Consider the following 16,419-nt stretch of genomic DNA (forward strand, 5'->3'; position numbering starts at 1 on the left):
TGCTCTAAGCTTAATTGTCCTCAGTTGTGGAATAGTACATGTTTGTGGTGAGGATTAAATGAGTTAATCTGTGTAAAGCATTTAGCATAGTGCTTGGCATTTAGCTAGTGTTCAAACATTTCTGTTGTTTTTGTTATTGGCACTCAGTCACAGAACATTTTTGTATACATAATTAGACGAAAAGGAAGCATGGAATCTGAGTAGTGTACAAGTGTATATAGATGTAATGACTTGGGATAGGATCCCACTGATTGGAGATGTGCAGGGAGGGTATTCAATTTTGTTCCCCCCCCCCCTTTTTTTCTTTAAGGCTGGTCAAGTGAAGCCGTGGGAGTGGAGAAGGAACAAAGGAGTCTGTAACTGGTTGTGATCCATTAGTTGTAAACATCACTGCACTTGGAGGACCAACCATGTGGAGGGTATTCTAGACAGAACATGCTTGAACAGTGTTGACACGGGAAAGTGGACAGGGTGTTTGGGGGGAATGGCAGTAGCACAGTTTGGTGTAGGAACTTAGGAGAGCAGTAGGAGGTAAATGTAGAAAGGCACATTGGGATCAGGTGATGGAGAACCTTGATCATGAGCTTAAGGCACTTGGGGTTTATTTACTTGGCAAAGGCGAGCCACCGGAAGTTTTTGGGTAAGGAAATTAATGATCAGGGTAGTGATTTAGGAAAATGCATCTACTAATGGCTTAGTGTATGTGGCTATTCAAGTGATTGGGGCTCACATGGTGATACTGACCTTAGACTTGGAAAGGAGAAGTCAGATCTGGGAGTTGCAGTCTGGGTATCCTAAGAGCCGTTCATTCATCATCTACTCATTTTTACCGTTTTGTCCATTTGGGTGAAGCATTTGGTTATGAGACTCAGAGTTGTAGGTCATTGTAAGAAAATATTAATTATTTGATCTAATACAGGTAAATTGATCTAGTAAACTAATATGTAGAAATAAGTGTTTAAAAAATTAGCAAAATGAATTAGCATGAAGATCTTTTTTTTTTTTTTTTTTTTTTGAGACAGAGTCTCACTCTGTTGCCCAGGCTAGAGTGAGTGCCATGGCGTTAGCCTAGCTCACAGCAACCTCAAACTCCTGAGCTCAAGCGATCCTCCTGTCTCAGCCTCCCGAGTAGCTGGGACTACAGGCATGCGCCACCATGCCCGGCTAATTTTTTTTCTATATATATTTTTAGCTGTCCATATAATTTCTTTCTATTTTTAGTAGAGATGGGGTCTCGCTCTTGCTCAGGCTGGTCTCGAACTCCTGAGCTCAAACGATCCGCCCACCTCGGCCTCCCAGAGTGCTAGGATTACAGGCGTGAGCGACCGCGCCCGGCCAGCATGAAGATCTTTAAATATATTGTAACATTCATGACAGATGGAGAAAAGAAAGAGTAGAAAGGAGCCTGCCCCGAGGTGTTAGAAGGGGGAAGAGTCATAGTTAGGAAATCGTAGGAAATCATAGTTCTGAGAAGAATCCACAAATCCAGTCAGTATTGAAATTTGGGCAGATCTTTAGGCATTGCTATTTTTGCTTAATATTATTCTTCTAAAATTTTGGAAGAAAGTACCCCAAACTCCATCATCCTAAAAGGGCAAGTATTATTTTTTGCAGATTCTCTTCCAATCTCTGCCCAAACACATATTTTATGTAGTTCCAATCTTACTGTGTATACAGTTTTGTCTCCATATTGACCTTTACTACCTCATTGTCCTCATCGATAGTCCATCAGAAGGATTGCCTGTGTTTACTTGTCTCAGGGTGAAATATGTCTGTCATCATGGCCTAAGGCCTAACTTCCACTTACCTCAGGGGTCTGCAACCTTTTTAGTACCAGGGACCAGTTTTTCCATTTGGGGGGAGGGAAGCAGAGCCCAGGCAGTGATGCCAGCGATGAGGAAGGGCTGTAAATACAGATGAAGTTTCCCCCCTGCTGTGCGGCTCCCTCCCTCCCGGTTCCTCATTTTCATGGAAGACAATTTTTCTATGGATGGGGTGGGGGTTGGAGCTCAGGCGGTTATGTGTAGCCTGGTTCCTAACAGGCCACAGACCAGGGGTTCGGGACTGCAGACTTAAGTGATACAGCTCCTTGGCCCATGTTTTGGGATGCATATGCTGAAAGTTATCTTCCGGTTGGATTTTTTTGTTGTGGTGGTTTATATGGTGGCAGAGTAGGGCAGTGCATTGTGCCACTCCACGGGCACTGATCTTAGTGACATCATGCGTGGGCCCCTGGAGGTAGGCTGTGTACCACCCACCTAGTAGGTTTCTACTAACAGCCAGGCTCTAACTGGTAAAAATTCCCCGACAAAATAAATTTCTGTATATTTCCACCTAAAGTTAGCATACCTAAATAAAACATTTCTAAGTTTTGGACATGTATACCACATACGATTTAATAAATATTGTGATTCTTCTGTTACTGTATAACTAAAATTCTGTTTCTCTTCATTACAGTCAATCCTCTATATCCAAGGGTTTCGCCTCTATGGATTCAACCAACTGCAGACTGAAAATGTTCTCTAATTAAAAAAAAATATCAATATAGCAATAAAAAATAATACAAGTAAAAACCCCAATACAGTATTATAACTTTTTACATAGCACTTTCATTGTATTAGGTAATATAAATAATCTAGAGATGATTTAAAGTATATGGGAGGATGTGCGTAGGTTATATGAAAATTCTGCACCATTTTATATAAAAGACTTGAGCATCCAGGGATGTTGGTATTTTCCGGAGTCCTGGATCCAATTCCTTGTGGATGTTGAGGGATGACTACTTTTTAATCAACTCAACAAACAGTGTAGGTTACATTTAGTGTGTTTTGAGTTTTGACAAATGCTTTTACTTGGGTAACTACACTGCCATCAAGATATTGATCATTTCTGTCATTATTCAGAGTGTTCCTTTCTGTCTCTTTCTAGTCAGTCTTTCCTCCCTGCCCTAGCTCCAGATGACCATTGATCAGATTTCTATCATTATAGGTTAGTTTTGCTCATTCTAAAATGTATAAATGGAATTATATGGTATATACCTTTTTACTGACTTCTTTCCCTCAGCATAATGTTTTTGAGATTATTCTATGCTGTAACATCTATCAATAGTTCTTTTTGTTGCCAATTATAGGATTTCATTACATGGAAACACTATCCTTTCACCTGTTGATGGACATTTGGATTGTCTCTAGATATTTGGCTCTTACAATAGGTGTGCACACATCTCATCCTGTCTCTCAGGGCAGAAAAGCAAGACTCAGTCACCCTATCCCTTGTGGGGCCCCTGGTGGCCTCCACATTGTCACTTCATTCTCATTGGAACCCTGGGGCTAGGCAGGAGGAGGGGTCATATCCATTCACAGAAGGAGGAAACCAAGGCCCCAGTGTTTTAAGTGAGGGAGGTCACACAGACAATCAGTGATTGACTCCAGATTTGTAATCCAAGTCCCTTCATTGTATTCCTCTGATAGCCTTACTCTCATCTATTGTGGCTCACAATTACTTTGGTTGATCCTTAAGTATAAACGTTAAGTCTTTTTGTACTTGCGGCAGGTCTAAATTTATTGAAAAATGAGGTGGGAGATTTTTCTGCTCCTCCCTTGGCTGTCCTGGTAGGGCACAGCTGCCGCTGAGTAAGGTGTTGAAGGGGCAGTGCTGTTCCTTAGAGCTGCTGTCGTGGGTCAGCCTGGTCTTTGCATCACACAAGACCCCATGAAAGTGTCATAGGTCCGCTGTTTTCTAAGCCTGCTGTGGTATTGCTGCAGGAATACAACGCTCTACGTCCCTTTTTTATTTCAGGCACTTTGTCTAAGTAACATGGCCCTGGGGAAGACAACCACAGGCCAGATAGTCAATCTGTTGTCCAATGATGTGAACAAGTTTGATCAGGTAAGCTGCACCTGAGGCATCCTTTGTCATTGTGCATCCTTCTTAATTTATCTCATTGGAATGTCTGCTGCCTGTTTTTGGTATAGGCCAGGATTCTTTTGAGGATATAAGACAAGGGTACTTTTTATCCAAATTTCACTTCCTTCCTCTGTGTGCAATTTAGGTATAATGTGTGTTTAGCCTATAGATTAGAGTTTTTTTCTGACGTTTTCTACAGCTTACTTGAATAATAAATGTGCGGACAGCAGTGTTCTTGCCTAACTTGGTTAAATGTACCCAATACCCTTTGAGTGCCCCTTCTTAACTTTTAGCACGTGGTGATGGGATTGTGGGCTGAGTTCTTTCTCCTCTAGATGACAGCTCCTGGTAGATTGGGGATGTTTACTTCCCTGTGCCCTGTACAGTGCCTGGTATATAGAAGACCTTTGATCAGTAATGCCAGATTGGGTATCCCTAGTCATAAATAACCCAGTTCCCTTGATCCTACCATACCTATTTTTTTTAATACTTTATGGATATATCATGTTATCCAGGGCATTCTAGCTGTACACAAGTAATTACTGGAGAATTTGGTAGGCATCATAAAACAGGCTTTCCTGGAGTGCTGGGGAGCCCCAGGGGAGATGGGGGCAGAATTTTGTGGCAGGCAGTTCTAGAAAGTGCTCAGCTTATCTGTGAGATAGATGAGATCGAGAACTTCCTTTTGATCAGGCTGGTTAAGTTCTCTAAGTACCCAAAACCTGCCCTTAGTGTCCCCAGAATCGCTTCATCTGTGGTGGATGATTTGATTTCTGCTTTAGCAGGTTTACAGCCCACTATGATCATTTCTGTTACAGATTCTTTTCCAGAAGATCGTTTCTATACTGTTTTCTTACTGATTTTGTTTGGATACAGTCCTAAGAGCGCTTTGTTTCTTTCTTTGAAGGTGACCATCTTTTTACACTTTCTGTGGGCAGGGCCACTGCAGGCCATCGCAGTGACTGCTCTGCTCTGGATGGAGATAGGAATATCGTGTCTCGCCGGGATGGCAGTTCTAATTATTCTTCTGCCTTTGCAAAGCTGTATCGGGAAGTTGTTCTCATCGCTGCGGTAAGAGAAATACCAGTTTAAAAAATGTCATAGGTATTTGGCAACATCTACAGTCTGCCCAATGCCTTTTTTCCAGAAACAAAATAAATGCCTTCTATTACCTCTTGCATGTGCTGCAGGCTTTTCAGCCTTAGCCAGTGGGGACTCCGGCCTTGTATATTCCAGACACTGTACAGGACACAGGGAAATAAACAATCCCGATCTATCAGGAGCTTGTCATCTAGAGAAAGACAACTCAGCCTACAATCCCATCACCATGTGCTTAAAGTTAAGGGGCACTCAAAGGGTATTAGGTACATTTAACCAAGTTAGGCATCTTTAACGGGGGGAGGTGAGGGCACTCACTGGCCCCCTCCAGCCAGCTGTTCAGGCACTGGAGCCTCAATAAGTAGAGTGTCCTCAACCAGAAATTACATCTGTAGAAGTTATTTAAACACATATTAAATAACAGCAAATTGAAATATTTTATAGGCTCAATTCTAATTGGATATATTTTTGTTGTGCTTGTGTTAGAGCTCTTTTCACGTGTGTATACATGTTTGTTATTCATTCCTAATTTAGTGTCTCCATTAAATTACAAGTTCCCCAAGGGCCAGGTCGAGTTTAGTGATGTCTTTATAAAGTCCCGTAGTCTTAGTAGTGTATGTGTTAGAAACATGGCTCTTTTTTTTCTTTTTTTGATGTTTTCAAATAAATTTAATGACAAGGAAAATTATCATAATGTAATGTTCAATGGATGAGGGATATAAAATTGCTTACAATATGATCTCACAAACATGAAATACTAAAATTATATCAAAGAAATAGATCAAAGGGCTGGTAGAAATTATCTAGATGGTGGCATTCTGGGTGATTTTCATTCTTTTCTTTATATTTCCCATATCTTTTATGTTTTCTACAATAGGCATATTTTATTTCTGCTAAAAGAAAAAAAATTATATTTTTCTGAAATATTCATCTACAGACAAGTCTTTGGCCAGAAGAGATGAATAACTGCAGTGCTACTGTTTTTTTTTTTTTTTGTGCAGTATTGAACATCCTTTTATTTATTTATTTATTTATTATTCTTATTTCAGCATATTGTGGGGGTACAAAAGTTTAGGTTACATATATTGCCCTTGCCCTCCCCCCACCACCTCCCTCCTGAGTCAGAGCTTCAAGCGTGTCCATCCCCTAGACAGTGCGCGTTGCACTCATTATGTATGTATACACCCATCCCCCCCCCCCCCCCCCCCCGCCCACATCTGCCTGACACCCGATCAATGTTATTCCTAAATGTGCTCTTAGGTGATGATCAGTGAAACCAATTTGATGGTGAGTACTTGTGGTGCTTATTTTTCCATTCTTTGGATACTTCACTTAGTAGAATGGGTTCCAACTCTTTCCAGGAAAATACAAGAGGTGCTATATCACCATTGAGAAACATGGCTCTTGATAATGGGCTTAATGATCATATAGTAAGTTAGACCTGGAGCAGGTCCCAAAGAATTGGAAGTGAGTGATTTTCAAGGTTGTCAGGTAGATGGAGGTGCTCTGCTGTTTGACGCACTTTAAGTTCTTTGTGTTGTGCCTTTGTTCATAGTGTTTTTCTTTCTTTCTGTTCTTTTCTTTTTTTTTTTTTTAACATCCCAGTGGTAGACAATAGTGTTTTGTCTACTTGGAATGTCTTTCCCCTCTTTGCCACGTGGAGAAATGTACCTTATCCTTTGAGGCCCCGTTCAAATGCTCTCGGCACTGTGAAGCTTTCTTTGCTCTATTCTTTTCCAGTGGAATTAGAAGCCCTTTCTTTATTTCCATTTTATTCCACCCCAGCCAACTATATAATCGTTAGATTTGGGTGCCTTTCTGCCTGCCCTGTCCACCTATGAGCTCCTTGCGGGAACAGATGGTATCTGACTCATTTTCATGTCTTCCTCAGTAGATACTGCAAATTCTCCAAAACACTTACTGAGTTGGGATAAATTGTTGACTTTCTAATTGAAGTCGTCTTCCATTTGTATTTTGAGTAGGAACTGTCTGTGTTGTTGGAGCAAAAGAACTGTAGGGAATCATTTGGTCTGTGGTCTCTGCTTGTGCCTGTTGCTGATAAGGAAAGTTAGGCTGTGATTGCTGTGGCTCATGTCCCACATCTGTGCCCCTTAGGAGTAAAACTGCAGCTTTCACGGACATCAGGATCCGGACGATGAATGAAGTTATAACTGGCATAAGAATAATCAAAATGTATGCCTGGGAAAAGTCATTTGCAGACCTTATTACCGATTTGAGAAGGTAAGTTTTTGTATGCATTAGACCCTATTATGTACTTTTCTGCTTACTGTTTTTACTGAATGGTTTTAGAAGCCTTAGTATGTTTTCACCCCTTAGGTGAACTTCAATACAGTCCACCCTACCCCTGCATGTGACAGTAGGGTTAAGTAGAATGCCATAGGATATCAGTTTAACCTGGTCTTCCATGTACCATGTTCTTACAGCAGAAAGTATATGTGCTTCTTTATTAATATATAAATGAAACTCCAAATGTTTCTGAATATCCCAAATCCCTAAAACAAGCAATGATTTTAAGATGTTAGGAATATTCTAATTTCTAAACCATCTTTTTTTTTCCTGGAGTCAGGATCTTGCTCTTGTCAGGCAGGATGTTGCCCTGGCTAGGGTGCAGTGGCGTCATCGTAGCTCACAACTTGTGGGCTCAAGTGATCCTCCTGCCTCAGCCTCCTGGGTAGCTGGGACTACAGGCATGCAGCACCCAGCCAATTTTTTCTATGTTTCTTAGAGATGTGGTCTCTTGCTCAGGCTGGTCTCAAACTCTTCATCTCGAATGAGCAATCCTCCCACCTCTGCCACTCAAAGTGCTAGAAATTTTTATTTATGTTAATGTAGCCAAATGGGATGATTATAGAGATTGGCTGTGCTTATATTGGGTGAAGCTATTTGAATCAGTATTACTCATTCCAGACAGCCATGGTAATATTGTTCCTTTTTGTTTGCTTTAAGGTTTTAGAATTTTCATTATTTTGGCTTTTGATTTAAATATTTGGTTAGTTTTTGTACTGCAGTACATGGTACTGCTTAATTCTCTGGTAGCACCTGGCTAACTCTCACCTTTGCAGATGTACCTCCCTGTGTTTCAGATGTGCTGTTTCTTTCATTCTTCTCTGCTCTCCACCATGCTTGTGACCCTCCCTGACTCCATCACTTTGAGTTACCCGCCTCCTCTCTGTGATCCCTTTGGACACTGGGCCAGCCACTTATGTCTGGTGTCTTGGGGTCTCACAGTTTTGGAGTTGCTTATTCTCTTCTCCCGTGAGTTTGTGAGCTCCTGGAAGGGACAGGCTGTGTCTTATTTATCAGTGAGGTGCCTTATTTATCAGTGAGGTGCCTGCCACAGGACTTGTGTTTGCCAAAGCTTGTTGAATGAATCTGTTTGAATGCTTGTTCAAACCCAGTCTGATTTACCCAAAATGTCAAACCGTGACATTAAAGCATCATTTCCTAGGATGAGTGAAGTGGTTATTCATTCATTGTCTGTTATTCTTTGAATTGAAGTTGTTCCCCGGGGTGAGCTGTCGAATATTTTTATAATGGGAGGCAGTTTATCTTTTTTTTTTTTTTTTTGAGACAGAGTCTCACTCTGTTGCCTAGGCTAGAGTGCCGTGGTGTCAGCCTAGCTCACAGCAACCTCAAACTCCTGGGCTCAAACGATCTTTCTGCCTCAGCCTCCCGGGTAGCTGGGACTACAGGCATGCGCCACCATGCCCGGCTAATTTTTTTTCTATATATGTTTTTAGCTGTCCAGATCATTTCTTTCTATTTTTAGTAGAGACGGGGTCTCGCTCTTGCTCAGGCTGGTCTCGAACGCTTGACCTCGAGCAGTCCTCCCGACTCAGCCTCCCAGAGTGCTAAGATTACAGGCGTGAGCCACTGCGCCCAGCCACAGTTTATCTTAATCTGTGTTCCTACCTAGAAAGGGGCCACATGCATAAGGCACTTGAAGTCATGACGTTAATGTAGATGCTGCCTTTAAAACCTGTACTCTACTCTCTTTTCCAGAAAGGAAATTTCCAAGGTGCTGAGAAGTTCCTACCTCAGAGGGATGAATTTAGCATCGTTTTTCAGCTCAAGCAAACTTATCGTGTTTGTGACCTTTACCTGCTACGTGCTCCTTGGCAACGTGATCACAGCAAGCCGGGTGTTTGTGGCCTTGACGCTGTACGGGGCAGTGCGGTTGACGGTCACCCTCTTCTTTCCCTCTGCCATCGAGAGGGTTTCAGAGGCGATCGTCAGCATCCGTAGAATTCAGGTTTGGTGGCAAATGACATTTTAAATTTGTAGGTGGATGTTAAGTAAAAGAATGCCTCCTTTTATTTAGTGTCACTGTGTTCCAGTTTAGTGAGGCTTAACTCGCTGAGCGTCACAGTGTGCAGTCATTCTAAAACATTGTGCACACTTCCCTATCTTAGATAGAGTGTACTAACAGTGACACAAGAAATGGGATCCTCTGTGGACAGCAATGTAAACAGCAGTGCCATAGGGCTCTTGATGTGCAAGTGGTAACTGCAGGTGTGATTAAAATGTCTGAAAGTAGAAGCAGCAAACAGATTTCATTTCCTGTGTGAATGCAAATGAACAGGTAGGGAGTATGTATGGTCTTAGATTGAGTGGGATTCTTCTTTGGGCTGGGAAGGAAAGAGCTTGCTGGAAGGTTGTTTGCTCCGTGGGCAGGAATAATGGGCTTGGCTGCATTTAGTTATCCATCTTTAAAAATGAGTTTACTCCGAAGATATTTCCATGTTAATTTCTGGGTATGCTTTTGGGATCGCTGCCTTTTCTTCCTGTCCTCTTTTTACTTTTTCTTAGCGTCAGTCAACCTTTCTGTGACAGGCCTTTTCCTTTCTAATTTGTTGATTTCCATTGTCTTGGTTCCTTTGCTGCTAAAAGAAAATACCCGAGACTGGATAATTTGTTAATAGTAGACATTTACTTCTCATAGTTTTGGAGGCTAGGAAGTCCGGGATCAAGGCTCTGCTGTTGTTATCTGGTGAGGACTGCTCTCTGCTTCCAAGCTGGTGCCTTGGATGCTGTGTCCTCACATGGCAGAATGGACAGCAGGACAAAAATGGCCTGGCCTGCTCCCTCCAGTCTTTTATAAGGGCATTAATCTCGTCCGTGAGGGCACAACCCTCATGGCCCGATCATCTCCTGAAGGCACCGCCTCTTAATACTCTGACATCAGGTTTAAGTTCCAGCCTATGAATTTGGAAGGGGCAAGGCTGGTGGCAGGTACCCCTCCCGTCCCTAATGAAAAAAGAAGAAGTCCCTCCTATCCCTCAATACCCGCCCCAAAGCTGAAACAAAGAAATTCCTCACTCCTCTCACCAACATCTCCTGGCCAAAGGAACTCCCATCCCCCAGCCCTAAAAACCTATATAAACCCACTCAGACTTCTGAGCGGTGTGGCTTCTCTGGGTCCCGTGGGTCCCGTGAGGCTCGCCCGGATCCCTCTCTCGGGGACTCGTTACCCCCACCCGAGAGCGCCCCAATAAAGCCGCTTTACTTATCCCTTTCAACTCTGCTCGTCTTTCTTTCTCTGGCACCGGCTACTTCAAAGAAACCTTACAGAAGGGGCACACACATTCACACCACAGCATCCTCCATACCCACTGTCACTTATTAGCTTCGTCTCACTTGCTAGGGGGCACATGATGTGCGTCACCAAGATAAGGGCTTAGCACATAATAGGTGCTCAAGTATTTGTATGTTCACGAATACGTCTTAAATTATGAATTGGCTCTGAAAGGCCTGGCAAGAATGTGGGCGTCCAGGCATTAAAAACATCTCCTTTGTTTTATTCCTGGTTCTCCCTGGAGATGGATGCCCAAGAAGAGACTCCAATGAACTTAGCTGGCAGTGGATGGAATTTTCTTTTTTTGTTTTTTGGCCTTGTCACAAAGGCTGAGATTTTTTTATGATGAAGTTTCTATGTTATAAAAAAAATTACCTATGAAACAGAGCAGTAAGTCATACAGGGTAGTTTTCCCCTGAGTTTATCGTGTTGACAATGGCTTTGAGCAGCATTGTTAAAGATGGTCCATGCAGTTCAGTGAAACATGTTTTAATGGAGCTTTTGCATCTTGAAAGAAAGCAATTGGGAATATACTGTGACTGTGGTGTCATTCTAAGTGTACAGTACAGCTTTGTTGGACAGTAGCTTCACAGACACATTGTCCTGCTGTGATTTTGTTGTTGCTGCCACTTGCTTTGATAGCGCTGCCAGCGTGTCTGTGGTCCAGGGCTCTTGGCCGTCTTGACATGCCAACAATCGAATGAGATAAACATACCCACTTTACAGAGGAGGAAACAGCTTCCTGTAGTAGGTTAAATAGTTTGCCCATCTTCATGTAGCTTCTAAATGGTAGACCTAGACATTTGCTCAGAGGCCTGGTTTCTAATATTGCTGCGTTAGGCCCTATTTGGATGTGTGGAATATTTCCGTAAGTGTTGTTTTAATCATCTCATCTTATTCCAAAAATGTTTAAGGTTCTCTGTTGCCTATGGACTCAAATTTTTGAACTCTAAGGCTCACCTGGCCACGTGTGTGTTTCCCAGCACACGACCCTGTACCTGGCAGGGGGACTTGTCTGTGCTGCTTTCATCCTCATTTTCGGGTCTTTGCCCCTGGGGTTTCTTCCCTTTTGTGCTTGACTTAAGCAAATGCTTCTGAGCCCTCTGGCCAGCTCCCACGAATGCTCAGTACTTTCATTCCTGCTGTGCAAGACTGGTACTGTGCAACTCAGCTTCACTGATGTGTCATGGGCACCAAATACTCGATTGACAGAACAGCAGTCACAGGAAAGGGCGGGGACCCAACAGAGACCCAGGGTTGCCTGTCCTTACTACGAGCCAGAAAAAGTCCAGGTGATGGAGCAGATTCGAGCTGGGCATTCCTGGAACACTGGGACTTGAGGAGGGTTCTCAACCCAGGGGAGCTGGGTCTTGTCCGGAGGGGGACTGAGTCCAGGTCTTTCTCTTGTTCCATGTGTCCGTCTGTGTATCTCAAATCTGACTGGACTTGGTGGACCTGCTCTCCAGAGTGAGGGACTGTGCCCGGCGTTAATGTAGCCTCTGCTGGCCTAGGCTTTCCCTGGGCCACGTAGATGAATAAAAAGTCTTACTTTGTATTCCTTACAGAGAGCAGATGCTCAGAAAATGTGCAAGGAAAGTAAACTTCCAGCTTCACCATGTCTGTGGGATTCTGTAAATGTCTAAATGTGAGCATTGTTTTAGTGGAAAGTGATAACTTTGATCCCCTGATGGATTTTGTCACACATCAGTGATTGTGGCATGAAAGGTATCCTGCAGAAGGTTCTCAGGGAATTGTGCTCAAATATCTGGATAGGCAGAAATCTTTAGGATTGTTAAATATCCACCAAAATGTTACTGAACCATATCTAAGGCTGGAAATTCCCTTCCCTGTAGATAGATGTGTGTTTGCAGCACAATAAAAACTGTGACCTGCCGAATACTTCGAATTTTCCAAGAGTTAACTTTGTCAGGTGCTCTGTGTCCTGCTAAAGGACACATCTTTGATTGCAGCAGATGCTCCTGGAAGGGAGGTGGGCCTAGGAATTCAGATGTCTGTTCAGCAGTAGTGATTTTTGGGGAAAGAAGGCAAAAATGACAGAGACTGAGAGTGATTAGAAAGTGCTGGTGTTAGTGTGACAAACGGCTTCCTGGTGGTGTTGAAGTAATTGTTAGACTATTTTTTTCTTCTTTTAGATCTTCAACGTTTTTTTAAAACCCTATAATGTGACCCATTTAAAAATTGTGTTCCCTAGTTTGTCAGAATCACCTGAGGTGCTTATTAAAACTAAATTGTTGTATCTTGGAGATTCTGCTTCACTCTAGGTTGTTGGGGCTCGGGCCCAGGGTACCTACAGCTTTAGAAAATGTCCTCGTGTACCTGAAAATATGCCACATTTGGGAAACACTGTCCCATTTGTTGGGGGGAGGGAACCCCATGAAGTCCAAATGTGTTTCGCAAATAGAAAAGACATCAGGATCACTGAAGACTGAAATCAATTGAGAGGAAGAGCACAAATATCTGTTATGGTCTATGTGAGGCTTTGGGCGGGGCAAATTTCAAATTAATTCATTCACTCGATTATGTATTCCATTTAATAATTGAGGACCTAGCTTAAGCCTGGCGCTCTGATAGGTTCTTATCTGCAATGGTAAACAAGTGCATAGAAGTCCTTACCACTGGGAATTTATATGTCATCAAGTGTGTGTGTGTGGAGGGGTAATATATAATTAAATTAAACTCAGCATCCATGTGCATTTATGTGTCATTGTCCTTGGATGGCAAAGTCCAAGGTGCCATGAGGTGTTTGGTAGAGATACTGATGCCACAGTGGAGGTAGTGCTTCCTGTGAAGGCTCAAGAAGTAGCCTGGAGAATTACCTGGGTGGTGTTGGAGGGAGCTGGAGGTGGGCAGATGGGCTGGGGGTGGTAGGAGGCCGATACTTTGCATTTCCGTGGGAGTAATTATGTGACACTAGTTCAAGGTGCACAAGGAGACCCAGGACCACCCAAAAATGCACGAGGCTAAAGAGTAGAGAATGCTAGAGGCCTGGTCCTCTGTACAGGACCCAACAGATGATATTAAGGATTTTAGTTTTTTCAGAGCTCACCCTGGCTGCAGCCTGGGGAATAGGTGGGAGTGGAGGGTCCAGGGTAAATACAGGGAGATGCCCCAAGAAGCTGATGCAGTAATTAGTCCAGAAGAAGATGATGTGATTTAGACTAGGACCAAGTAGAGAGAGTTGGACAGATTTGGCTGCTTTGGTTTTTTTGGCTGCAAAATCACCTGGTGTCACTGAAATACAGACTACTAGAAGAGAACCAGATCTGAGGATGGATTTGGTTTTGAAGTCTGAAATTCTTTTGAAATATCCAGGTGTTTGCTATAAGACCCGCTGAGGGGTCTGCCTGATGCAGCCTCCTTTCCTACTTACCAAACAGAGGTAATAGACAATGAATGTGATTATCTGATCTGATGTTTACTCCTTCTCCGTTCTTTGCCTCTGAGGTGGATGTGCTAGTGAACAATTAGAAAGTGACAGTGGCAGCAGGAGAGGAAGCATAGGTCGGCCAGTTGTACTGACCAGGTTATCGAAACTAGCCGAGACGTGACCATAGGTGAGCTAGAAAGCCTGGTAGGCACATTGAGTTTAGAAAACATTGTGTTCTTAAAAGTTGATGCAACCCCGTCTTCTGCAGCCTGGGACTCAATAGATTGGGCCCTCTTGGACGATTTCTAGTAAGATTATTTTGGGAGCCCAAGGTAGAAAACCCGCTGCACCTTCGAGATGGTGCCTTGGAATATACACACAGGGCAAACCCACATGTGGGCTTTATCATGTAGTATCTTCTTTTTTTTATACATTTTTCAATTTCTTTTTTTCCACGTACAGAAAATCAAGGATTTATTATGAAGCTTATAGGCCCAAGAAGTTCCCTCTATTTTTTTCTTAGTGAGGAAAGGTGTTGGCATTGAGCAAGGCCAATAGGATTATAAAAGATCTTGTCTTAATGTCAAAGCACCGAAAGGGTTCAGCGACTTCCACATCCAGTAAAATGTGTCTCGGGGGTTATATTGTTCACAAAGCTGCTTAGGTTTTTGCCTACCCTCTACTCTGCAGTCAGTCTTTTTGGCTGGAGTTCTGATGCTTGATACTTCCCTGCACGACCTGTTCTGGGGATACACTTCCTTGCTGTAATGGCAATTTAATTTCAGCATTTTCATGAGCCTGACTACAGAAAAATCCAACTAGCACTTCTTGCACCTGTACAAGCTGTTCACGTGTTGAATGGAGTCTCATTTAACCACTGAGTGATTATAACTTCTTTATACACTTAGACCTATTGTTTATGGAGAAGTGTTCAATAGATTTACTTCCTTGTTTCGTGCATAGTTTTTTCTTTTTGGAGGGGGGAATTTCTATTCTAACATGTGCACACTTAAATATTGGATGATGTTTTGGTAATATGTTAAAGCTAATACCAGAACTTTATTCTGTCTAGATAAGACTTGGAACATACATAACCATTTGCTTGTTGCTGTGCTAACTTACACTGTATAAGACCTTAGTAATGTAGCTAATTGTTTGATTTAAGCCAGCTGTGTAGTCTGTTTGTTTATTCCTGTAGCATGTATCTGGGAAGAGCTGACTCTGTGCAGCATGGAGTTGGAGTTGGGACATGTTCATGTGGGTGGGTGAGCAAATGAGTTTGTAAGTGGTTGAGGGGCATATCTCTACCCACTCTGTACTTTAGTATCAATCCCATCTGCAGCCGTCTTGCATTGGTTCCCAGCAGTATTAACATTTTAGATGGGCCCTAAAGCAGTGGTCCCCAACATTTTTGGCACCAGGGACCGGTTTCGTGGAAGATAATTTTTCCATGGACTGTGGTGGATGTGGGAGGGATGGTTTTGGACAAATTCTCATAAGGAGCGTGCAGCCTAGATCCCTCCTATGCGCAGTTTGCAGTAGGGTTCATGCTCCAATGAGAATCTCATGCCAATGTTGATCGCACAGGAGGTGGAGCTCAGGTGGTGATGCACGTGATGGGGAGCAGCTGTAAATACCGATGCTTGCCCGCTGCTCACCTGCTGCTGTGTGGCCTGGTTCCTAACAGGCCCTAGACCGTGGTACCGGCCCACAGCCCAGGGGCTGGGGACCGCAGCCCTAAAGCATGGGTGAGATTAAGTACTCAGGGTTTCAAGGGAAAGGCCACTTTGGAGTGTGGATGTAGGTGCTGATGGGTCACTGAAGGGTTTGAGGCATGGTGCACTTTATCAGAGGTACTTTAAGAAGATCCTTAGGGAGTGGTGTTTGGGATCAGCTCGATGGTTTTAGGGAGTGCGAAAGAAGGAATAGGGCAGTATAGAAGAGACCAGCGAAAAAATTGTATCAGTATTCAAGATGATTGTTAGTGAACTTCTAAAATTGGATCATTTTAAATGTAATGGTGAATTGTGATAGAACAGGCCAAAATTGATTCCTGGATGACTTTGGGTGAGGTGTGGAGAGAGAAATCGGAGATGCTGCGGTTGAGCCTGCAGTGGGGTCCTCAGGCCAGCGTCTGTGTCCCCCTGTCTCCTTGCTGGACACGGACTTGTGCACATAGAAATAATAGTGCCCAACCCTAAGCAGTTCTCAGGAAGGCTGCTGGGTGGATGGTGAGGGAGTGGTGAGCAGAGGGCATCTTATGCTTGCTGGGCCTTTGAGAGAAATGCATAGGGCTGCACTTTCCTTTTCCTGCACCGAAGAAGGTTTTCATTTTCAGTTTTTACCAGTGTTCTTTTGAAGGGTAACATTATAATCAAATTTATAGCTCTATGGAGTGATAGTTAGGAATGTTAAAGACTTAAAGGCTGTT

General features: G+C 43.1%; 1 protein-coding gene across 2 annotated transcripts in view; it reads left to right on the forward strand.

Annotated features, from left to right (window-relative positions):
• ABCC4 (ATP binding cassette subfamily C member 4 (PEL blood group)) overlaps positions 1-16,419 on the forward strand; it is a 226,468-nt gene that overhangs the window by 58,461 nt on the left and 151,588 nt on the right. For both annotated transcript variants that reach the window (XM_069467093.1, XM_069467094.1), the window contains exons 5-8: positions 3,799-3,888; positions 4,814-4,977; positions 7,120-7,245; positions 9,028-9,277. In XM_069467093.1, coding sequence (XP_069323194.1) covers positions 3,799-3,888; positions 4,814-4,977; positions 7,120-7,245; positions 9,028-9,277 — 630 coding nt within the window. The remainder of the gene's footprint in view (positions 1-3,798; positions 3,889-4,813; positions 4,978-7,119; positions 7,246-9,027; positions 9,278-16,419) is intronic.

This window comes from Eulemur rufifrons, chromosome 4 (assembly GCF_041146395.1).
Source record: "Eulemur rufifrons isolate Redbay chromosome 4, OSU_ERuf_1, whole genome shotgun sequence".
Lineage (NCBI taxonomy): Eukaryota > Metazoa > Chordata > Mammalia > Primates > Lemuridae > Eulemur > Eulemur rufifrons.